The sequence below is a fragment of the Syngnathus leptorhynchus genome, chromosome 11, assembly GCF_054491065.1.
Source record: "Syngnathus leptorhynchus isolate UIUO chromosome 11, UIUO_Slep, whole genome shotgun sequence".
Lineage (NCBI taxonomy): Eukaryota > Metazoa > Chordata > Actinopteri > Syngnathiformes > Syngnathidae > Syngnathus > Syngnathus leptorhynchus.
The window spans coordinates 2020853-2045679 of NC_141205.1; the positions used below are offsets into that span (position 1 = coordinate 2020853).

At 45.9% G+C, this 24827-nt stretch overlaps 1 protein-coding gene across 11 annotated transcripts; it reads right to left on the bottom strand.

Moving 5' to 3' along the window:
* Nucleotides 1-295: 295 nt before the first annotated feature.
* eif4g3a (eukaryotic translation initiation factor 4 gamma, 3a) lies at nt 296-24827 on the bottom strand. 11 transcript variants are annotated; one of them, XM_085923631.1, is made up of 35 exons: nt 24028-24827; nt 18955-19027; nt 17500-17607; nt 16634-16726; nt 15839-15871; nt 14228-14248; nt 12782-12961; nt 12400-12511; nt 12141-12301; nt 11675-11809; nt 11137-11299; nt 10114-10860; nt 9875-9963; nt 9079-9418; nt 8759-8892; nt 7464-7583; nt 7115-7270; nt 6840-7037; nt 6560-6706; nt 6193-6441; nt 5974-6078; nt 5741-5879; nt 5282-5394; nt 4789-4879; nt 4274-4397; nt 3958-4196; nt 3788-3885; nt 3538-3710; nt 3328-3453; nt 3167-3248; nt 2886-2984; nt 2656-2802; nt 2301-2382; nt 1975-2121; nt 296-1762 (listed from the first exon to the last, which is right to left on the bottom strand). In XM_085923631.1, the coding sequence occupies exons 1-35, from the start codon at nt 24192-24194 to the stop codon at nt 1581-1583; spliced, it is 5373 nt and encodes a 1790-aa protein (XP_085779757.1). In that variant the 5' UTR covers nt 24195-24827; the 3' UTR covers nt 296-1580. The 11 variants fall into 11 exon arrangements, with proteins under 11 accessions (XP_085779757.1, XP_085779751.1, XP_085779750.1 ...); XM_085923625.1 differs by having other exon boundaries at nt 11137-11296; nt 17440-17607; XM_085923624.1 differs by having other exon boundaries at nt 17440-17607.

Here is a 24827-nt window from a genome sequence, read left to right on the forward strand (position 1 = left end):
TTTATTCTGTATAGATTTTATACAGTTCTTTTAATCCTCCAAGTGACATGGAAAATAAAATCAGGAGTTGAATAATTTTTTGGAGAATTCATTTGATTTTAAAAAAAAATGGATGGACTTGCCAAATCACTTTTAGATAAAACGTAAGCTAAAATGCACGTGTTGAATAAATTATTCTAATAATGGTCTTAAATTGAGCATTATCTAATCAAATTAAGACTTTAAATGTTGTAAATTTTCTTTACAATAAAGAAATGGCCCAAATATATAATTTACATTACATTAGATTTTACATTAGATTTTATATAAAAGAAAAAAAACCAAATATATATATTATGTAAATATTGAAAAAAAAATCTAACTTATCAAACAGAACTGTGATAATGTGACTTCTTGGTGGGCAAAAGAGAACTAGAGTTGTCGAAGAAAAGGGACAGTCAAGATGTGACAATAAACAAACGGCTTAATCATCCCAGCCAATGAATTGAAGGTATTTCTTCAAAGCTGCATTGACACTTTTGCGCAAGCACTTAAAAAAAAAAAATCAAGACAGTGAAAATACTGCAGAATAACACATTTCCATGCTCACAAAGCAGGTGAATGCATCAAGCAGACATTCAAATCACATCATGATCAAATTTGTGTGGTCATTAACCCTCCTGGTGTTTGTTTCTCTCATACACCAATCTGATGCAAGTACGCAGCATTTCACTGAGGACACTCAAAGCAGTGTTTTAAGGGAAGTCGTAGGCGATTAAGTCGTTGGGAAAATATTCCTTAAGAGCATAATCATAGTAGTTCAATGGATGACGTGGATATTTGAGTTTTGAGGGTGTCTCAGCATCAAATAGGAGAAGGGGGTTTGAGAAGACAGACACATACAGAATCATCTGCAAGTTTCAAAAACATTTTTTTCTCTCCATCTTTAATGTATTTACATTGAGCTGGGTGGGGCTGGAGTATTACAAGCATTTTTGTCATGAGCGCTTTGCTTCACCTTAGTGCCTCCGTCCTCCTTCCTGGCATTTTATGGTTCCGCGTCCACTTTGTTCGTCTGCGGTTGTCCGTTTTCCGCCGCTCCGACGTGACCAGTACAAGCAGAGGCCGAGGGAGGTTTTGGGGGGATTATTTGAACCAACCGCAAGCTTGGCTTCTTTTCAACCCCCAAATGATTTTGTGCTACCCTGTTTCATTCCAAACAGTGCAGAATCCAGGGAGGTTGTTCTATTCCTTTGTCAAAATTAATATTTTGTTATCATTCTTATTATTTCTGCTGCTTCGGGTTCTTGCTTTCATATTTGCAGTCCTTAAAAAAATAATAAATTAAAGAGTCCAGAATCTATGCTGCTGCTTTTCTTTTTTTTTAAGTCTCTTATTAAAAAGTAACAAAAAAAGTAAGTTAAAATTTAAAACAAAAATATTTTCTATGTATAATACATGTATTTAGTGCTTCCGTCATTGGAATTCAAACTGAAAAAGGCGGCATGTTTCCAAACCGTACCGCAGAAAAAGGAATTCCAGCGAACACCAATGGGTCACGTTCAACATTTTGTCGATGGAGCGGGGCCGTACACGTCTCCTCAATTGTCTTCCGACTCTTCCTCGGCCTCCTGCAGCCACGTGAAGAAGGCCGTGACCGACTTGAGGGCCACACCTTTGCCCTCCTGCTCTGCGGGGTCTTTGCTGGTCTCCCACTTGTTGAACGCCTCTTCCGAGATGACGTCCTCATCGTAGAGGCAATCGAAGAACATCCGCAGTAGGTCTGGCAGATAGCCGAGACAGATCCATGGAGATTCATTTGGTTATTGGGGTCAGGAAAGTTGTGTTGTGTCTTTTTCAAATGATACTGACTTTGCAACTTTGTTTGGTCACAATGCAGTGCTTACACCCTCCAAATGCAACACATTATTCACTGCTTTAGAGAACCTGCTCGGCGGACACTTGCAGCATCTCAAGTAATGAAGGAGTACTTACTGGGAGGCTGATCGAGGGAGACTATCAGCGTCTGAAGTGCATAAAGTGCTTGCAGCTGTCGCTCAGTGTCTGAGTTAAGGTACTTGAGTAATACGGGCAGCCTCCTCTGGATGATGGCTTTGTCTACTTGACAGTTGGTGCCAATGTCTGCCGAGGAAGCAAGGAGGAAGGGAGAAAGGAAGGAAGAGTTGAGTGAGTGAGTGAGTGAGTGAGTGAGTGAGTGAGTGAGTGAGTGAGTGAGTGAGTGAGTGAGTGAGTGAGTGAGTGAGTGAGTGAGTCTCCCCACTCATCTATGACTGGCAAAGAAACAAACGGACGGGGCTTACCTTTCACCGCTGCCTTGCACACGGCCGTCATCAGAGCCCTCAGGAAGGGCGACGAGCTCATCTGCGTTTCGTCCAGGTTTGCCTAAGTGGCAGATACGTAAAGCAAAAATACTTAAAACACAAAAGAACTACTTCATGAATGTAAATAAGACATTCACAAGCATTGTGCTGCAGCGCATTAGTGTGCTGTGAGAGATGAATAGGTGTGTTGTGACCAAAATGGTACATATTTTGTTTTACTGACTACAAATAATGTATTTGCTGAAGTGGCGAGGGATCGCTGCACATAAACTCAACAGTAACAAATTTCAAGTATTTGCGAGTCTTTGAGAACGCAGCGAGCGCCCCTCAGTACCTCCACCCAGTCAAAGATCTGCTCGTCGCTGGCCTTGTCCTCCAGCAGAAGCCTGTCCAGCTGCTGGCTCAGCTCCTCAGGGGACATGGTCTTTTTGGAGAGAGCTGCTTCGGGTCGCGTGGCGTCCGACTGGGTAAACTCCAGCCTCTGCGTGCGAGAGGTAAAAGATAAATCAAAGATAATTCCGTGGACCGAGGCTTAGTGGTGGCCGTAGGAGCGGCTCGGGGTACCTGTTGTGAGATAAAGGCCTGGACATCCTCTCCCTCTGGCAGGAAATCAGGCCATCTGAGGTCAGATTCCCTCCACAGAGAACCCACAGCTGTATGGCTCTGAGGTGTGCATAAGTCCATCAATACATTGACAACAAGGAAAAATGGAAATACAGCTGAGTAACAATAGTGCAAGGTGATTCCATTTCATTGTGACAGACACCACCGACATCTGCGGCGTCTGTCTTCGTCCGCACGAACAAAACAAGCAGGTTTGGACAGCAGATCAACGTGTCGCTTACCATATGTTTGCATAGTATGTGCAGTATTTCAGATATGAGGACTCCTGCTCTTCCCACAGCTAACAAGGGTTTGCTCAATTCACTGTGAACACAAACAGCATGATCAAACTAATGAGTCTACACATCCAAGCCACGAGGGAGGCAGCGGGCACACTGGGTACCTGAAGAGCTCTCTCATAGAGAAGCCTCCGTCCTTCAGCACGGGGCTTAGCAGCTGGGCCAGGTACAGCCAGATATGAGGAATGTCGATAGCCATATCGTCCGCCTGCTCCAGTATTTCAGCGAACCTGTGTACGCATGCTGGCTGGTTGGTACCAAAGCTAATTTGATGGAAAGGCTGTGCCTGCGCAGTGTGCACGGGATATACATACCCTTTGTAAAACTGCTCTTTTGGCAGAACTCCCTGCTGAACCAGCTGCAAGAAGAGCAGGCCCATGTGGTCCCGTGTGATTTGACTGCGCTCCAGCGTCGACTCCACTCCGACACGCACGAAAATGTGCAGCTGGGGGGCCGAAACCAGCTCGTCCACACACTGAACGGCCTCCTGCAGATAGCACAATGGCCAACTCAATGGACTACTCAAAGAAGGTGATGGATTAAAAGTCCAGTGAATGTCAGTACCTTGTAATCATTAATGTGGAGGAACTCATCAATGATGGACTTGGACTTAAACTCCATGTCTTCCTCAGACAGGACCAGCCTTTCTGGCTCCGGTTTGACTGTCGTAAAACAACTATGAGTCTGAGATTTTTTTTTTTTTTTTTTTAACATTGTGTTTCATTATTGCTTACCAGGCTCTCTGGTCTTGCTACGCTCTGGTTCTGGCTCTGGTTTGTCCTCTGTGACACTTTTTCTGCGGTGCTCTGCTGCCTCATTCTCCCGTTCTCTCCGTGTCTCCTTTGGGGGAAGGCTGTCTTGCAGATTCTTACAACTGTCACCCCGGTTGAAAGATGTGAGCCTTGGCGACAACGATGGCGCTGTCTGGACCTGTGATTTCTCACTACGCTCCCGCGTAACGCTGCTACGATTGCTGGAAATGAACAGAAAATATTTTTGTGGGAAAAGCACAAATAACCATAGCTGAAACTAATGATCATTTTAACTCACCTTCCGAGAGTCCGCCTCGAATCAAAGTCCGGGTTCTGGGGCGCAGCAGACGAAGGCTGTTGAGACGACAGTGTAGACTGCAGCACAGAGTAGTGGTTGAGGCTGCTGCCACTCCTCAACAGTTCTAAAAGTGGGGAGAAGAAAAGAATGACCAGATCAATGGGAGCTTTCACAAATTCTAAACAACATCAGACATTAGATTTCGAAAGTGCGAGAGAGAGAGAGAGAGAGAGAGAGAGAGAGAGAGAGAGAGAGAGAGAGAGAGAGAGAGAGAGAGAGAGAGAGAGAGAGAGAGAGAGAGAGAGAGAGAGAGAGAGAGAGAGAGAGAGAGAGAGAGAGAGAGAGAGAGAGAGAGAGAGAGAGAGAGAGAGAGAGAGAGAGAGAGAGAGAGAGAGAGAGAGAGAGAGAGAGAGAGAGAGAGAGAGAGAGAGAGAGAGAGAGAGAGAGAGAGAGAGAGAGAGAGAGAGAGAGAGAGAGACATGAAGATACTGAAAATCAATTTCTAAAGATCAGACCTGAGTCGCTGGCCTTGGCTCCACCGCTGCTTCCCTTCACCCATGTGACTTGAGCCCGTGGGCCTAGCTGGATCTTCTCATCCATCTGAGGCTGGAGAGAAAGTGTGATGACACCAACTTGAGGGAGACTTAAATTGAACAGGTCAATGATTTATCAGGGTCACGTTCTAAATGTTTGTAAAGAATTTGGCACTGCCTATTTCATAGTGATTCCCAACCAGTGTGCAATGTGTCGTGAGAAATGCAGGAAAATAGACAAATTCATTTCATTTGTCCAAAAAGTACTTTTTTTTTACAAATATATAACATATCTTATCTGTGCATCTGTGGACTCAAAATCATGGCGCGCCGCTCTCAAAATCATAGCGCGCCGCTCTAAGCATGCATACCTCTAACTTGGTTCAACTCATGAGGGAACATTTCTTCAAAAAGCTCCTATGGGGGGCGTTAAAAAAGTTCTGCAAAGAGACCCGACATCACAGCGGTAGCTTACCTTTGATATCTTTGGGATTTTATTCGGGTCAATCGTCCTGCTGTTCTTGGTCATGGGCACGGTATTCCAGGTCTCTTCTCTGGGCATGCGCGGCTCTCTCTGCTCTCGCAGATCTATCAAACAAAATGTGACCATTGTAGCGCAAAGGGTTAGAGGGTAAGGTCACTTTTCTAATCTGTTAGATAATTGAAGCTGGACGTCAAAGGACTGAGAAGCCATCCTATACAAATTCACTTCCTGAACAATGCATCTGAATTTTCACATTTTATTTCTGTCACATTCATCGATATGGGGCAACGAGGTAACGTTCAGTGATTTCTGTAATAAAATGCAGACGGTCTGTGTAACAGCTGGCAGCTCAGCGGTGGCTTCTGCGTAAAACATTGCCGACACAAAGTTGGAACGTTTGGAGATGCGCAGATGTGACTGGGATGAAAACCATTACGCAGGTGGCCTCACCTCCTCGTCTCTTGTTCTCTTTGGAGAGCAGTTGTTGGTGCACTTTTCTCTGCTCTTCCTGCTCTTCAATTTTGGCCTCCTTGTGGATCTGCTCAATGGTTTTGGGCCCCTGGTCGGCTCTTCTGGACACCCAGTTGTGCTACAGGAACAGGGGTGAACACGTAGCAGTTTCACATTGTGTTTGCCACTTTAGAAATGGACCAAAATCACACGCAGGCCTTTGACAAACTCACCAATCTCAAGTCAATGACGTCCTGCAACATAAAGCGTATCCGAGACGACGTCTTCTTCTCCTTCACTATTTTTTCCATCTGAGTGAAATACTGATCCATTCGAGGCTAGGGAGAGGATGAAATCAAGTGGGTTATTCAAACTTGCGAGGTGCGTGTCTGTGGCTCCGTCGATCCGTTTTTTTCACTCGCGTCTACAAATGTTTGCCGTCAAAATCTCACCATGGGGCTCACCTTGGCTTTCTCAAAGTCGAGGTCTTTTCCGATTGTGGTGAGAAGCCTGCAGAGGCACTCAAGAGACTCTCCGTCATGGTTTTTTAGCAGCTTGACAACACAATCGTGCATGATGGCCTCTGTCAGCATTTTGAGTTTGAAAAGCTCCCCGATGAACTTGATATTGCCGATGGACCGTCGCCGCGCCTTATCCTTGGCCTCTTCTAACTCCTCCTGAAGCCGCTCACGCTCCGTGGACTGCATGGACATGATAAAGAAAAAAAAACTATGAATGGCTCCATGAATCATTTCCCATGACATGACTATTAATTTCTCGCTCAGAAAAATCACCAACTTAAAAAATTCCGGCACATACCGAATCAGCAGAGTCCAGCTCTTTCTGCTTCTTCTCAAACACCACGTCGTCCACTTTGTCCTTCTCAAACTCCTTCTGGCAGCGGTGGAGCAGCAGCTTACGAAAGTTGACTGTGTTGTTGGGCTTGTCCGCAATTTCCACTTTGAGCTGTATGCACACGCACGCACGCAACTTCTGTTCAGCGAGTATTATTTTCTCTCCAGAATATAGACAATTATTAATCTGATTGCAACGTTGTTTTTCAAAGGTGGGTATCAAATTATTATAAGTTTAGCTTTACCTCAGCAAGGCACCTGCACATGTTCCCGTAGGCGACGGAAAAGCTGGGCTCATCAATGGCTTTCTCAAAAACGAGGTCGATCACGCCCTTCAGTCGCTCCTCTGTGTCAATGGTCAAGTCCGTCACCTGCTTCATCAGCTGGCTGAACTTCTGCGGCGTGAGCTTGTTCAGAATGCTGCGCACTTTCCTGAACAGCTCCTGGAGGAGACAAGACCCCACAAAAAAAAAATGCAGCAATTCCATCTGTGGAAGGGAGGTAAAATCGGGTTTCCTACCTGTGTCCTCAAAGTCTCCGGGTCTTCGACCGCACACTCCCGCTTGGCGCCCGGCTTCCAGGCGTTCTTTGCCCTCTGCAGTTTAACTTCATCATTCACCGGCACGCTCATGATGATCTTCCTTGGAGGAGGCCGCCGCGTGCCCATGTTCATTAGCTGTGCAGGAAGATGGGAAGTGAATGATTTCAACAGCTAGATATTTTCAAAATGTATTTTTATTTTTCCTCATGGGGACAAAGTCACACAGTAATTGAGGGAGGCATTAATTAGTGTTGACCACTTGGGCCCTGATCAAATGAAAGCAGTCACGGAGCTCCAGAAGAGTTTGTCAGGTATTTATGCGACTCACCATAGCGCCTCTTGCACTACTCATCTGTCTGCCAAAGTCTGCAAAGGCAGGTGTGAAATCGGGTCCCCTGGAAATCACCCTGGGATCCACCGCTCGAGAAGGCAACTTGTTTTGGTTCATCTGCAAATGGCATGCAGAGAAGTAAATTACTCATCAAGTGTGAATATAAATATGAATGGTGGTTTGTCTACATGTGTCCAGCTCAGGTTATGCCCCGCTTCACTCGCCAAATTCAGTTGGCTCCAGCTCACCCGTGACCTTAAATTAAGCACTATAGAAAATGGCTGAATCTTCAACAGCAGGGGGAGCAGTCATCCTCCACCAATATTGGAGAAAAGGGTTTGTTTCTACCAAAGGTTGGCCTAAAGGTGACTTGTCGCAACTGACAGCCTTGCAACATTATAAGTTGTTTTGCTTGGTGTATTTTTTTTACGGAACACCCCTGCTCAAATGGCCGTGCCGTCCAGTGAGTAAAGTCAGAAACAGATGTGGAGGGAAAGAAAGGAACGTAGAAGCAAGAGGGACTATTGCGGGGAAGAGAGAGAGGGAGAGAGAGAGAGAGAGAGAGAGAGAGAGAGAGAGAGAGAGAGAGAGAGAGAGAGAGAGAGAGAGAGAGAGGGGGGATGTATTCAACTCATTGACCTCTCTGTTACTCTTCTTCGTCTAAAACTAGGAGTTTTGACATCAGCCAGTTTCGCGGCTCTTGACATAGGTGGGAGGGGCTCTTCATGCTGCCAAGTGTGACATAATGGCAGCGTGATTTTAATCAAAACAGGATTTCGGCAGAACCCCGCGCTCTCCATTACACACTAAAATCAGGAGCCTCTTTGACGCAGAAGATCTACCTTTGCGGTTTCCACAGCGGAGGTAGGATTTTGCTGCAACTATTCACGCTTTCACACCGCATCCCGCAATTGGATTATTAGATTTGTTGCACAATCAAAAAATTTGAAACTGAATAGAAGAGATTCTGCGGCCAGTAGAGAAAGCCGTTTGAGCGCTGCATCAGCTTACGGTCCATATATTGCATGGCATTTTTTTCCCACTAGTAAGACAAGTCAGCACACTTGGTAGGTTGTCAAATAAAGGCTAAAAGAGTTTGTAAAGCATTTTTTTTTCAACTTCCTGCTAGTGTGTTGAATTTTCTTACTACAAAAGGCGGACCTTAAACTGGGTACCAATGAAATGGATTCCATGCTCAAAGGCCTTACAATAAACATGTAAATAAGGACCAGATGGTAGATAAAAAATAATCAACGCAACCTCCATCGACTTCTACCAAATGGGGTACTCACCTTGTCAAGCACCACGTCGCTAATTGGTGGGAGACCCTCAGGTTTCTGTACACAGGCAGGCATGAATTGGAAACGTAATAAGTAGCTCCTGTCGTACTGTCGCTTCTTGCTGGGATCGGACAAGTCAGGACCACCTAGCACATTGTGAAAAGGAAAATAAAAAAAATAAGACCGATGGCCATTACAAATCAAATTAGATTTGCTCTTTTGAGTAGGAAAGCAAAGAGGAAAGCTGTATTTTGAAAATATTTTAAACTGAAAAAAAAAAAATTAAAAGGTATCATACTCTTGCATGAATAGATATATATGTGTGTATATACTTTGGTTAATTTCTGGAGTTATGCAACACGAGTCTTGAGTGGAGTTTCTTCCACCTTCTATGTCCTGCGAGGCCCCAATGGAATCGTCTTTGTCCCTTGGCGACGCGCCACTGTCGTTGGTCTCGGTTTCAGAGGTATGGCCCGCCCCGTTCCTTAAAGCCTCCGGCTCGGCATCTCCGTTCTCCTCTGGTACAGCCAGCCTTCTGTCGGCCTCGGGGCTGCTGGCAGGAGCTGGGACGTCAGCAGAGGCGAAGAGCGATGGCGATGCCCCGGAGCCCCCCAGCAGTGTCGACTGCAGCGCCGGATCCGCAACGGCAGGGTCGACGAGCCGAGGCTTGTCCTGCAGCAAGAGTTTATATATGCAGGTTCCTCAGTTTACCTCCGTACTGGCATTATACATTCCCAGCGACTGGTCATTTATTTGTATATATGTCCAATATAATAGTGGTTTGAAGCTTTGTCAACGGCGTTAAACTAGAACGAGCCATGAAAAAAAGTAGGGGTGTGGTTGTCCATCAATGAAGGCAGGAAATGAAAGAAGCTGAATTTACAAACAGTGTGCTGAACGAGCAGCGAGGATGATGGATAACACCTTGCTTGACCCAAAAGTCACATCTAAGCGCTTTCCTGCAGCACACCAGGAAACATTTTCCACATGATTTATTGTGCCTTTCTGTTCTTCGCACTCTCTTTCCAACAGTCATGCTTCTTTGATACGCTGACATTTTTCAGTGGCTTTCATTTTAAAAAAGTGTATATCAACATAAAAAATGTCCAAGCATCTTCCTTCTCTTACCTCATTCTCCTTCAGAGGTGTTTCTCTGGCGTGAATCAATTCATTTGGTTTCCTCCAGGTCTTTGGTGTAGCAGCTGAAGCTTGATTTACTGCAAATAAAAGCTACACTTTAGAGCTTTTTACACCTTCGGGAGTTTCTTTGGTACGCCAATTATTTCAAATGACTCGAATTTAAAAGCAAACATACTGTACGGAGTCAAAGTTTATAAGTAAGCTCTGTTTCCATTGTGTTCATGTACCTGTAGTGGGGCTCTTCCGAGTGAATGAATTATGCTGGGGCTCTGCTTCAGTAACGACTCCAGTGGCCTCTGCCCCCACCCCGGTGGCAAGGTCCTTTCTCTCCAGGGGCTGCTTGGGCTCATCAGTCTCTGCTGTGGCCTGCACCAGAGGGGGAAGGCCGGGGGGGACCGAGACACGCAAAGCTGCGACGGGGCTGGAGGTCAGGGCGACCATCGCCAAAGACGTCATGGGAGCCAGCTCAGCAGCGACGGGCACCTCCGGCCTGACGTCAGAGGGTGAGATTTCCAAAGAGGTCTCTTGAAAAGAGGGAGAAGCAACAAGAGGATTTGCTCCACATGGGGACACCGAAGGCATCTCAGGGGACGGCACGTCTGCATCGGTGTCAGGATCCGAGACACCGTTCACAGCCTTGGAAATCGATGACGGTGAGACAGTCGGAGTCCGAGAGTGGGCGTCCGAAAGTGTGTTGTCAGCGGTGGGAATACAAGGCGCCGTCGAAGGATATTTATGCTCCTCTCCAGAGCAGAATGAAGCAGTCGAGGGCGGCTGGTCACCAGTGTCGACAGCTGTGGGCGGCAGGACCCCGAGGGCGGGCTGAGATGCAGGGAAGGCAAGCTCGGGTTCAACAGTGGAAGAGGGTTCCGTTGCTGGAGCGCTGGCTTCCAGGCTCTCCAATGGAGCTTCCGGCTGCAGGAGCCCAGTTAGGGAAGACTTTTGGACGAGTGCTTCCAATTTTGGTGACACACCTGTAAGGAGCAAAAGCACAGCTAACAAATGTTAGCAAACAAAATAGTGATATCATCAATGGACAAAGTTACATTTCATGCGTTTACCAGCGCTATTTACAAATCATGGAAAAGATGCTTAGGCGCGTTTAGATTTACTTTAAAATGTTATCAGAAAGCAGAGTATTCCAAATTTTTGGGGGACTTGTATCTTTTTATTTTCAATGGGAACACAAGTATTTCCAAATCCAAACAAGTTGATCAACCCCAAAAAAGAATGTATGTGTTGAGGCCCACCTGGCCCTGGTTTGGCGTCTTGGGCACCGGTTGTCACCGCTTGTTGCGGCTGCTGCGGGGACGCCGAGGGCTCCGGCGCAAAGTCTTCAGAAGAGCCGTGCTGAGGCTGGGGAAGCTGCGAGGGCGACTGCAGCTCCGGAGTCTGCCTGCTGCTCAGCGGCTGCTGCGGTTTGAGGTAGAAAACGTGAGGATAATAATGAGGGTGGGGCCAGGAGAACTAAGCAGCACACAAATCAACAGAAGCCACACAGATGCCATGCCAGGCAGCATTAGACAACAAAAAGGAAGCAGAAACAATGAATCAAAATGAGGTGCGGTGTGTAATAAGACAAACGGAGCAACGGGATGAAGTTCAATGTGACGGTAATTACGGCACAAAAGGACACGGATACATGCCAAAAATCAAAACAAACAAAATCAAACACAGAAAGACAGAGGGAGAGGAAAGACACACTGTTAACACACAGGGAGGACAAAAAGCCACCACATCAGCATTTAGAGCCGGGCTGCTCTTAAAGCGATAGTACGCTGAGCCTACCTGAGGGGGGTTAGGAGTGGAGGAAGGAGGGCCGACAGGGGGCGTTGAGTTCCTGCTCCCCGACCCCCCTGCCATGATCTCCTCGGTGATGTCCCTTCCGCCCCGATTGGGGTCGCGGATACGAATCTGGGAGGACAATGGCACGAAAAGAGCACATCTCACTAAAGCGCACATGTCCAACAACTGCTGCTGAAGGCTCCTCGTAACACACATTTATACAGTGCTCTGCCACTAACGCAGTCGTAAAGTTATAGGCAAAGTACATTTTTGTATTATAAATACTTTTTGGTTATCAGTTAAAAAAAACATGAAAACACAATGAAAGAGAATTAATGACTGTATACTAGATATGACCTTGTAACCGCATATGCCAGGAATGCCATGAACTAAAAAAAAAAAACCATACTTGTACTAAAATGACCAAGAGATAAAATGGTGCTGAATGAACTACTAAGGTCGTCCTCACTGTTTTTTTCTCGCGCTTGGCTGGTGGAGGTTGCTGTGGTGTAGGCACTATGATGGGCGGCGACGCCGAGTACACCGTCTGCCCCGGGTAGTACGGCGGGCCGGCTGTGGGCACGGGGGCTGGGACAGAAGGTGACACAGGTGGGTGGTACCTGAGGGGATCTTGGGGTGGGGTGAGGGGGGTGGTGTTAGTATGACTACATGGTCACACACAATTGGTGGTGTTTTGCTGTGACCGTTTTGAATTTGGACCAACTCACGATAGGGGGACGGGTACTCCCCTGGTCCTGGACCTGGATAGAAGGTGCCAGATCCCGGGGGCTGGACAGAATACTGCTGAGGAGGCGCCACATAGGCAGTGCTGTGACGATACTGCAGAGAGACAAAGACGTCAATAAGGACGAGAAAAGAGCACTCCACTCCTCGGGCACATTTAGAGGAGTGTGTTTCACGAGAAAACTGGTAAAACAGCTTTCCTTCTACTTTTTATCTCAAAAAGCAAATCAGCATGGTGACAAGTCACAACATTGCCTGTGTAACTGCAGAAACAATTTGCACAGATTACAAAAATGGATTCTAATGAAGTCTTTGTTGGCTTGGGATAAAGACATTGTAAACAAATGTATACACACTGCGCCTGACCTGGGGTATGTAGTACTGTGCAGCTTGCGGTGACGGAAAAGGCATGGGCGCCATGGTCATCATGATTGCTTGATTAGTCGGGTAGACGGCCGCCGTGGGGGCCTGCGAGCCGGGCCGTATGGTGGGGGTGTTTGTAGGGATGGTGGGCCTTGCAGTCTGCATCTGAGTCCTCTGGAAAAACTGAAAGGAAAACAACAGAAAGGAGGAGAGGAAGCTAAAGCTATTGTTGCTCAACAATGCTGGGTGGTCTTGCTTTGTTATGCTCATTTCCACCGTCCATTTCCATACTGCTTATTCGGAAGATATTTTTTAAAAATGAAAACCAAAAGGGAGGGAGGGAGTGGTAACGCAAACATAACTTTTTCAGGTGCCAGATGATAGTGTACCACTCGTTTACTGGTAGTGTTGGTGATGTGCATTAAGACAAGGCTTTGTCGGACAAAAATGCATTTCAAATCCAACCAATTCTTTCCATATTTCCTGGAAATCAAGATATGGAGTTCGCGCACAAGCCTGCAAGTTAACAAAATATCCAACACACTAACCTACCAACAAACAACCACGTGCTTTTAAGAGGTTAAAAAGTTGCAATAGTTCCACTGGATTCGCTCATGAGCATGATAAACCCAACGCCCTAAAAGGACAAATAGCCCCATGTCATTAATGAATTAATATACTAAATAAACACTTGTACTTGGCATTTACGATGAAGAAAGCAAACACGGAAGGTTACTATTGTGACATCATACAAAGCACCGGGCTTTGTGAAGCCGCCAAATAAGCAGTGTTGTAGTGTTGTTTTTTTTGGTCAGAAATTCATCCAGCTTCAACTCGGTGAGAAAGATGCATTTCAAAATTGACATAAAACAAGTACAATGGCCTTTCTTGAAAAATTGCTCAGTAAAACTCTGCCAAGTTGATCAGCGTAAAGATGGAAAATAAACCCCATCCATTCAACAGGGACAGCTTCTCTAGACAGCCTTACTACTCTAGGAAAAAAAAGATGTGATGACTAAAATATACATTGTGAATGCTGCATGCTGTTTGTGCAAGTGAGCAAGCGGGTTAGGAGATGAGTCATACGCAAAAAAAAAGAAAAAAGAAAATGGCAAATGATGAATGAACAAAAGTCAAAGCGTTTCCTCTATAAAAAAAATTTTTAAAAAAAGGGGGTGGGGAACCTCCAGCCTGTGGGCTAAAACAGCTCACAATGTTTAGCGTGTCTAATAATAAATAGGAGTTTATCTCTGCATCAGGATTTGTTCCTAAATTTAGTCTGGTCCTCTAAATACTTGAAATGTTGACAGAAGTTCCCCACCCCTGTTGTCTACAAATACAAAAGACGACGCCAGAGGTCCGTCGTGTGAATCGTGAGGAGGGTACAGGAGAGCCCCTCCTCGTCATCCTCACTCATCATCATGCCATGCAGGTCTGCAATCGGGTTACCTGGATGGGCCTGAATCCTCCCTTGAAAGCAGGAAAGAGAGAAAAGCCAATTGCACTGGTAAGACTGCAGACAGACGCGCTCACGCACACGCGCAGAAAGCACGCAATCATTTCCGACGACCCGACACGGACCACTTGGAATAAAAATACAAGTCTCGGGATGAGCGTCGAAGTGGGAGGGCGAGTGGAAACCGCTTACTGAGTACAGTCAGAATTTATTGGCTTGTCGACATATACACACACACACACACACACACACACACAGAATCGCACACAAGGACAAACAAACGGGTCCACACACCTGCGCCACAGCACACAAACAGACTTGGAAACAGTACAAAATGACACACACAATAGAATTCTGACACTGAAATCAAGCAGCGTGAATCCAAGCAATTTTTGTTTTGTTTTGTTTTTTGGCCCAAATGCACTCGCCCACATAAGTAAGCATCTAAAGTCAAAAGAATAGGCCACTCTGCACCAAATGAATGAATTTCTTCATGGCTGCACATGGAGTGTCTTACTCAGGGCACAATGGAAGCTTCTCCATTGGAATAAAAAGCTTTACTGTTTGGCTTCATCTGCTTTCCGACTCCACTTCCGTGGCGGCACAACAGAGCGTAGCGCCAGTTAGTGACAGCCAGCGCATGCGCTCAGTGTGGGTGCGTGCCTGCGTGCATGTGCGTTCACACTTGACACCAAACGACCCACACTCATTGACCTCATAGGACTTGTCAAGAGGGGAGGGGGTACCAAAAACATCAAAAGCTGAACACTACAGTTGAGCTACGTGGTCGGGATGGCCATGATGACTCAGCAAGCCGCAAAAAAAAAAAAGGTCATTGGTAATTGGACAAGTTAAGATCCGCATAGCGACAACAACACCGATCAGACGTGATCTCAGTCAGGTTTTCCTTTGACTCTAATGACACCTTATCACAGGAGTCAAATGTCAGGAACACATAGTGCAATTGATATTTGATGCTTTGTGAGTCGTGTCATAATGTAATAATAATAATGACAAAAAAGGAGTTTACATTTTTTTTTCTCCCTGCAGCAAATGAATGGCCATTGTGCTGATCATTCGGTTGTGCCTGCATTGACCACCTGAGGGCAGTATAGACATATATTGTTCACCGAGATGTCTCAACTCGTCCAAGCTTATCAGTACGGCAATATTAGTCAATAGTCACATAGGATAAAAAATATGACTTGAGTATTGTTACACGATATACAAGTGCTTCTGCGTTACTTGTGTTCAAGCCTTTGCCTAAAAGGTTAAAGCACTAACTTAGTGCCATTTAGCACGAGTGCTGAGCTAACCAACTGAAAGCCGATGCGATGTGGTTTGTTCAATAGTTGGGATGCATTGAAATTGGGCACTTGGAACGGCTGAGTAAGTCAATTATTGTGATTAAGTGAAGACCCTGGATGCAAATCATTTCAATAAAACCTAGTTTACAAAGCATAATTCTCATGGAAATAGAAAACCTTTTTGAAATTAGAACCTTAATGTGCATTTAAAGCTAGGGTTCCACTGCGTCGTCCGTTGAACATGAATAAAATGGCCAACATTTCATGGTGGAACGCGATAGTCGTAGAAGTATGTACCTGATGGTGGGTCGGTCGTGGGCCGGTCGCGAACTGATTGATGGGGAGGTGTTTGAAGCAGTGGTGGCAAAGCGGGCAGAGGGAAGAGCACAAGAGACACAAGAGATGAGCGATGTAGCAGGGAGACGGTACAGAGCAATCAAACTGCAGGAGAGCATGATGCAGCAACTTTGTCTTAATTAACTGACTAACCAGGGCTTGAACTCATTGAGAACATTAAACCGCAGGAGTTGTTTGATTTATGACAGACATCCGCTCCTGCGGCGACAATGCACTTTGGAATATACTATCACGCCGTAGTCACACAGGAGTTAAAACAGAAGCAGTGCTTCACAATTTAATAGATGAAGTTTGTAGATAAGTGTGAGCCTTTGTACCACAAAGTGTTTTGGGCAGATTTGGATTTATCATCTTTTGGACTATGATGTGGGGGTTTTGGGGGTTGGAATTCAAGATCTTAATTGACTCAAATGCCACTCGAAATTAAGACTATTGGTGAATGGATATTTCTGCTTTGAGTCTGTGCTCAAAGTATCAGTATGAAAGACATTTCTTGGCCAATAAAAAAACAACAAAAAAACACTGCTTTCTTCATTTCTTTATCCATTTATATAATGTAAATCACTTTTTATCATTAGTACGCTGTTTTTACTTCTGCACCTAATGTACGATATAATCTGGCCGGCCCATCGGCTTGTTTTCAAATCAAATGCGACCCTTGAGCGCAAAGGTTTTCCGACCACCGTCATAGTTATCGGGTTTGGGAGGAATAAAGGGCTTTGGGGTGACACTCACCGGGCGACTCTGCGGCTGTGCATTCATTGGCTGCGTCTGAGGAGAATACACTAAAGGGGCGGAGCCAGCATTTTGTCCAGGGTTGTATGGAGACTGTCAAGACAGAGGTCAGCTTTAAGTCAGTTGAGGTCCACACATTTCATCAGCCACAGCTCATCTTGCTATGAAGTAGGCTGCCTGTTTGTTTAGATGTTGTGGCAATGAATGTCATTAAAATGGGGTTGACATCTTGTACATAATGGCTGGCACCCTTCAACTCTTGCGGCGCATTATTGCTCATCAGAGCCATGCGAGAAGCCAGTTTATCTCCTTTTCTTAGTATGGTTGTGCCCATTTAAGAGTGTGCTGGCTGAGTGTGCTATTTTTAGCACGTTAAGACCAGAGCTGCTCCCAGGACTCACAGTGGGCGACCAAACTGCCAACACTGAAGATTCCTATGATGCGCTCACACATTTACAGGGAATATATGGCACTCATGTTCCTAAATTGGCCTCATGCACAATTGAGCTGCCATTGTATTTTGCTTGATCACAAATTACAAATGTAAATGAGCACCCTCAAAAAAGCCAACATTCATTTAAATTAAGCCTAGAACAATACGGTATTGTAACCAAAAATTAGAATCTATTCGGATTCACTAACAGTACACATGGTGGTTATTTTTTTAACTTATGCACATTTTGCACCTATGATAAGCACAAAACAAAAAAAAAGATATTTACGTGCCGGATGCAAGGAAACATTTCGACAACGCAAACATAAGCACGCAGAGAGGATGAAGGCGGCGAACGTCACACAAAACTCACCCCTCCGCCTGTCTCCCAGCCCTTAGGATAGCGATACGTGGGAGCTGTGGGTACGGATACCTGAGAGAGCGCCGGGGAGTGGGCATGACCGGGTGGTGTGCCCGCCAAGCTCGGGTGTCCCTTTGTGATGTCGTGAGGCGTGTAAGGAGGGCCGGCGTGCCTGGGGAACTGCGGGATGGGGAAAACAGTGCGGTTAAGGCCCCATCAGTGCTGCTAATGAGACACTTGGAACACGCAAATGCTGGCAGGGGTGTGAAGTCTGATCGTCTGCCATGTTGTGTTAAGAGCGACTCGTTGTCTGCCACTGGTGCTGAAGTCATGCGTGGAAGGATAGATTTATATATATCTACCTCATCAATGCGACGGCATGGAAATCAAATGAATCTCCCTCCCCTATATTACTGGTGGAGTAATGGCTTTATTATGTGATTTTACGATTTACTGTTTGGATTTTGAGCACAGAGGAGCAAAAGTGCTTCATTATTGACATTATCCACCCTAATCATCTGATTTGGGCACGCTGTGTGAAAGTGCACACCGGCTTGAGCTGGGAATGTCAGAAAAGGGCTCGCGTGCCACAGCTGGCAGCGTTCTCACCACTCCGACGCACGGCGGAATGAGAGCAGACACTGCAGCGAGGCAACAAGAAGCCTGCGCGTTCCATCCACGACAAGAGCCTTTTTTCTTCCTGACAACGATGACATTCAGCTAGCTCATGGTTGCAACTCGGCTGCGGGCACCAGGACCCGGGGGTGAAGCCGCCATGGTTTATGCTGGTCTCCCCAGCTCCTTTGTGTGGCACACTTCCCTCACATGACCCAGGCAGGATAAAGCAACTAATCTCGCTGCTGTTACCAAGGGAGGAGCCTGCTCTGCTGAGGCGGAGGACATATGGAGCCGTGAGGTGGGGGAGGTGCAGCTGTATAGGATCTGTAACGTTCATTCCTCTCACGTAGAACAAATGCTTCACGCCACGGGCATCGCTTTAATTGACGCATCTTACAGTGATTATACAGCGTGCCCTGCAAACTAATCGCTCCCCCTGTAGCCAAAAGCACAACTGGTTTCAATAAGCAGAATCATTTGAATTGAACTGCCGGACAAGGTGAGTCATACCCATCTGCCATGTAGATGCTCACGCGCGTTAGGAATGAGACTTTTATGATTCTTATGGACTACATATTGGAGTGGTAGGTATCTACCAAATACAAAATCAGAAGACTCGGATGGACCTGCTGTAGGCCACAACTCACACCTGGACGCTCACGCCATCCAACTTGACTCGAAATCACTTGGCAGGTCACGCCCTTTAAATGGTGCACATGTAGCATGCAGAAAGTAGAGTACAGAAACCAAGTCAAGGTACCACTGTACTTGCACATGGTCTTTAGCACTCATATTTTAACTTTGCTATGAGATGTGTCAAGATGCACAGCTGTGTGTGTGTGTGTGTGTGTGTGTGTGTGTGTGTGTGTGTGTGTGTGTGTGTGTGTGTGTGTGTGTGTGTATACTCACACTGTAGACGGCGGCAACTCCAGGCTGTGTGGAGAAGATTCTGTCATCCAGTGACTGTGGAACCCGAGGAATCCTGCAAAGGTGCATTTTAAGGAAAACCACAACGGTGATACATGGTTCCCTTGGTTTGTTTATTTCAAGAGAGAGGCTTTCAAATGGCACAAGGACATTTAGGACACCAACAGAAAGTTTTAAATTGGTCCAAATGATAGAATGAATGCATCAACCATACTGAAGTAGGTTTATTTCAAAAAGGGATTTCCACAAAGCCTTGCTGGGTTTCATTGCAAGGATTCCCCAAAGTCCCACCCCAACCACCAAACAAACCCCTTACTCTCAGAGTACACTATGTACCTTAAACCATTCACTGTGTCAAAGGGAAAACATGAAGTGGATTTTCTCAGCCTACACACAAGACTATGCCTAGAGTGTGAACTGATAATGTCCTGCTATGACTCACTTCAAAAGTCCTCAGCTTGAATGTTAACCAAGCGGCAACGCTGAGAATGGGCAGATGCAGAGAGCCACTTAGTGAGGCGTCGCAGAGGACCCAAAAGAGGGACATGTGAGGGAAGCCCGCGGTTAACCTGCTTGGCCACTTGTCTGTCACACTCGTAAACTGCTGGTCACATGGTTTCGGGGAAAAAAACAGCACATGGCTGTCCTCCTCCTGGCTCAAAGTTACTGCTTGCTATTCTCACAAGCCGGCAATCCAGATGATGCTCTTGGCCTGCTGCCAGGCCTAAGCAAGACGACGACGAATCAAGATGGGAGGCGCAGGAAGTGAACGGACATGTCCCAGATGGTGCAAACGTGCTGTCTTCTTGCTGCTGGTCCACTCCCCTCTTGCTTGTTCTTTCCCAAAGGCGCGCGCGCGTGCACACACACACTCACACACACTTGGCACTAACAAAGCTTTTCACCGCATGCTGCAGCTGAGACCACGGCAATACGAACAATAGATGGTAGCTTAGTAAATTCAAGCCTCACAAGCCAAAATCTGGGAACCAAGTCTTATCATGGGATATATAACAAACAGAAAGCCATCCAGCTTCTATTTCATGGTTATTTGCCTGTTAAAAATTCTGTCGATCCATTGTAAATTTATGGAGGAACTTTGGCCTAACTTGTTTGCTGCCATAAAAAAAAAAAAACTTGTCAAACAATGTCAACGTCTCAGCAAAGCAAGAGGCATCGCCAAGGTTCCGCCTTTGTGAGCCCCAGGTGACTCAAGTGCAGTCCCGATACAGGTTAAATTCACATGACACTATGATTGACAAAATCCAGTCTGCATCAAAGCAGCATCTCCAAAATGCTACAAAAGTTCCAATTACAGTGCCAGCAACGGCAAAAAAGAATAATAAAGAAAAACACAATTATAAATATGTCAGAATGGGTGACTACCACATCATCTGCTTTAAATCATCATCCTGTACGGGAAATAAAAAGTGTGTCAGGTGGAACTGAGGAGAAAAAAAAAAAACAGGAATCCATCAATAACCAGTTCACATTTATCTCAAAAAAGCACTTGCAGCATCCAACCTCGTCAACATGACCCCGAGACAGCACATTAAACATCGAAAATCCCACGGAGGAGCCGTTTGTCCTTTAAAAAAAAAAAAGCACATCTGAGATGCACAATACGAACAATAGCGAGCATGTCTTATGACATCAACTAGGAAGCTGTCTTTAATCACGGGCACGCCCGCTATGGAAGACGCCGTCTTGAATGCTGGCTCATAACAGCTCAGCAGTTTATTTATAAACGTCCCACAGAGAGCGCATTGACATAACCACATTTTCACAGGGAGTTGACACACATACACGCACCTGACCCATCTATGCGCAACTTGTACATACGACAAAAATGCAGATAGCTGAATTTGTGGGGAGTGGTGGGATAAACTGTCGCAGAGCCAACTATTGCCACTAGCCGCTTTTTTTTTTTTTTAACATCCCACGGGGTCCACTTTAGACACGCGTCATGTCGTCAGTGTAATCCAAATCAAGATGAGAATATTCAACCTAATTTTGAACTTGTTTAAATCCATTTATCGATCATCTAATTGGTCTGAGGAATGAAATAAGGAAAGGGGGCTGGGGGAGCTCAACGCTCAAGCAAGGCTGGCTGACCTGGCCCTTTGTTGGCAGATGGTGGGAAGCGCCACCTTGGCCTCTCACACTGAATGCTAAGCAGCGCCGCCATTGTTAGAGGTTGCGCGCCAGCAGATGCAAGTGCTGAGCGTTCCTATGGCAACCAGGAACAGCAACAAACTACACAACCACAGGGAGCGCACCATCCCAACAAGTGGGAATTGGTGATCCCTTAGGGAGCCGTGTGCCAGACGCAATGTCAAGTATATATGACCCAAGAGGTTAGTTAGAAGAAGAAAAAAAGGTCAGGTCATACATGTACTTATTTTACGTCCATCCTTTCATATATTCATTCATCAAAATAAAAACATTCTGAAAAAACATTTTGTCTTTTTTCCAACACGTCATGGATTCGCATCGAGAAGCAATTGGTTGTAGTGAATTTTTCTAAATGTCTCACAATTCAGTGACTACATGAGAAATAAGGATAATGGTAACCGCAATGAAGGTACTAACTGGATGATATAACCACTGGCTGGAAGAGGAATGCTTTTACATAAAGGTGATTAAGATCATTGAAAGAGGTGCATCGGACCATCAGCAGTCAGTCACGAGACATTCACAAGTCAGATGACATAGCACAGACGTCAAGGTGGAACTCCCTGCAGCAAAAAATCTCAACAAGCCATACATATGTATTCATTCCACTTATATAACACATGCTATAATGATCAAAAGTTCTATACACCAGTGATAAACTTTGACAGCCTGGCAGTGGAAAGTAGGTTAAACAGATTCAACAATCAAGAGTGTCAAACAAGGACACCGGTCTCTGTACTGTGTTCCATGCGCAGGAGTTTTGGGTTACAAACAAGCACCTAACACTACAACAACCAATTTTTTTCAATTCAGTTTTAAAATGATCCCTGCTCAAAGCCGAACTGCAAAAACGTAATATGCATGCCGGGCCACTAGGTGGCAATGCGGATCCCAAACACTGCCGACCTTAAAATGGTAGGGATGGGCAAGTCGAGTACCGATACCTGGTAATGGTACCGTTGCCAGGCTTAGTTCATCGATACTAGCGACAGCGGCCAATATCAGCCACCCTCTTGTAGTCATTTAACAAACAGGAACTAGAAATTAGAAAAGAAAATTAACAGTCTGTTGAAAAAACATGGTCTTCTTGAACAATGCAAACCTCTTCATAATAAAAGTCTGAAATGATTCCAGACTGAGAGATTCTGTCATATACTGACCGTTATCGCCTGGATCGCCCCCATGGCCCGAACTCATTTCCACACAAAGTCGTGCACGGCTTTACAGTACTGCAGCAACATTAGTCTCGACTAACTTGCGACTGTTATGACTGCATACAAATTTTTGTTTCAATTTACTATTTTCAATGTCTTTGTGGTTGTCCCGTTGCTATATTGCTCTGTTGCAGCTGTTGTAAAGAAAGTTGTATTGTATTATGCGGAAAAAATGATCGCTGCTTGTTTATTTTTTCAATGAATTGTTGCGGCCCTACTTTTGCATTTGGACTTGCAGTTTAGATCAAGCAACAACCAATCTTGGACCAATTACTCACTGACTGGGCAGAGATGGCACTGGCCAATGTCACACTGACACATTGCTAGAAGTGTAACTGGAGATGACATGACTCACTCCACTGTAAAGTAGGCTAGCGTGTACTCTGTGTGAACACCTCTCAACAATGCAGGTGAGGGTAACTGTGGTAATGACATTTGGCGTCACACCATGGATGTTAATGCTTGACAGACACCGGAGCCATTTAGTAAAACAAAGGTTCAACGACCAGGCGACACGTTACATGACATCCTTTAATAGTTTGCTTACTGCTTACGAGTGCTTCTCAAACTTTAATGATCTGCAATAAATTTTGTGATATGAATTCAAATAATGACATTCCTGCATGACTTTACCGCTTCCAGGCATTCTTCACATGATGTATATCTCACAAAAATATTTACAGCTTGACGTCAAAGTTTCCAATGTGTCGATAAATTGTCGCGACATATGAACTGGCCGTGTCGGTGCACGTAGTGGCTGGTGACTATCTCGCCATTTTGGCTAGAGACGTAGGGTACACCCTGAACTGGTCAGCAGCCGGTCCCATGGATTATGCAGTGGACAAACATTCAAAATGTGAAAACGATGGAAACCGTTATCATTGACGAGCACTGCACTTATTTTAACACGAATTGCTGTATCAGCAAACATTGGAAGTTCATTTGCCTTTCTACTGCCAACATGTCGGACAATTTGGAGGGTTTTCAGGTAACTCGGGTCCAAGTTGGCTTTAGGAGAGTCACTTAAAAGAGGATTACACTTAAACACATGTAAATACTTCACAGAAAATGGGATTTGGATGATGAGAACAGTACCACCTCTGCTGCACCTAAACCACCCGAGAAACGTGTTTTTTTTAAGGGCTCATCGAGCTGACAGGCCTGTCAGTGCAACCCCTTTCATCCCCTTCAACCACTGGAGAGGAGATGCTACGACAACCACCTCCCCAAAAGCGGCCCTTATTTTGGGGCTAACATTAGCAACCTTCTGAAGCGATGCAGTTAGCCACCGAAGATAAGCGAACAAAGCCGGCCGGCCGGCCGGGCGCCGGTAACCGGTGTCGAGAGCCAGGAAAGCCTGGCACGAACTAACAATGTCAGCCCACTTTGACACTACAATAGAATAAAAATACGCGTTACTGACCAGGAGATTTAGTTAGACTTTGGGTGTGTCCCCCAAACAATCATCATGTAGACTGGTGGCGTTCGAAAACCGGCTAGCGTTAGCACACTTAGCATCCTAGCTAATTGTCCCCCTCCCCTTCCACCACCACCATCATATGGAGCCTTCACTGTAGCGTTAAGAAAAGTCCAACTCCTGGCCCCAAAACAAAGGGAGAGGACGTGTTGGGGAACATCATGGGTTACCGTGCGGCTCAAAGGATACGGAGTTGGCGTTACGGATCCGGGCAGGGGGACTGCTGAGGCTCCCGGCGGCAGCGACACGGAGGTCAGGGTAGCCCGCAGTTGGCTCGACGGAGAGGGTCCGCTTCCAGGTCCACTCACGGTGACGGCGGCGGGGGGTTTGGAAACTACTTTCGGTGGTAAACTCATCGTAAAAAAATCAATTCAAAAATGAAAGAGGGAGAAACTAACACAGTAAAAACAAAATAGTGCTACAAATAGTGAAAGGACCGTCGCTTTAACGCGCACACATGGAGCCAAAGCAGGCCCCAAGCCCACCCCCCCAGAGAAGCGGGAGAAGAAGCCCAAATAGCAACACGGATCTTTCCTTTTTTTCATGGAAAGTCGCTACCGGAATCAGCGGTGCTCTTCATGGGGACGGTTGGGAGCTTTCCCAAGTCCGTCCGGAGCCTCTGCGGATCTCCGGCCCCCCCACCGGTTTTGCTTATTTTCCACGAGAGAGGGGGGGGGGGGGGAACAAACAAACCGCAGAGTCTTCAACCTCCCGCGCGGGAAGATTTAGTTGGCCTGCTCGTCAAGTGTGTTTTCTCTCATATTTTGCCCGTATATACATGAGAGTCGGCCAACATGGCGCAGCTGCCTGCCGCTTCTCCAGCCGTCCGGGTAGGACAGATGATTCGGCAATTCTCGGCCAATTACGGAATCGCTCGGCTAATCAACCGAGCGACGGACGACCCGCTTCCGCTGTGACTGACTGTACACATGCACGTTTATGTCAGCATTTTCTCCATTAAAAAAAGTTTCCAAATCATTTACACAAGA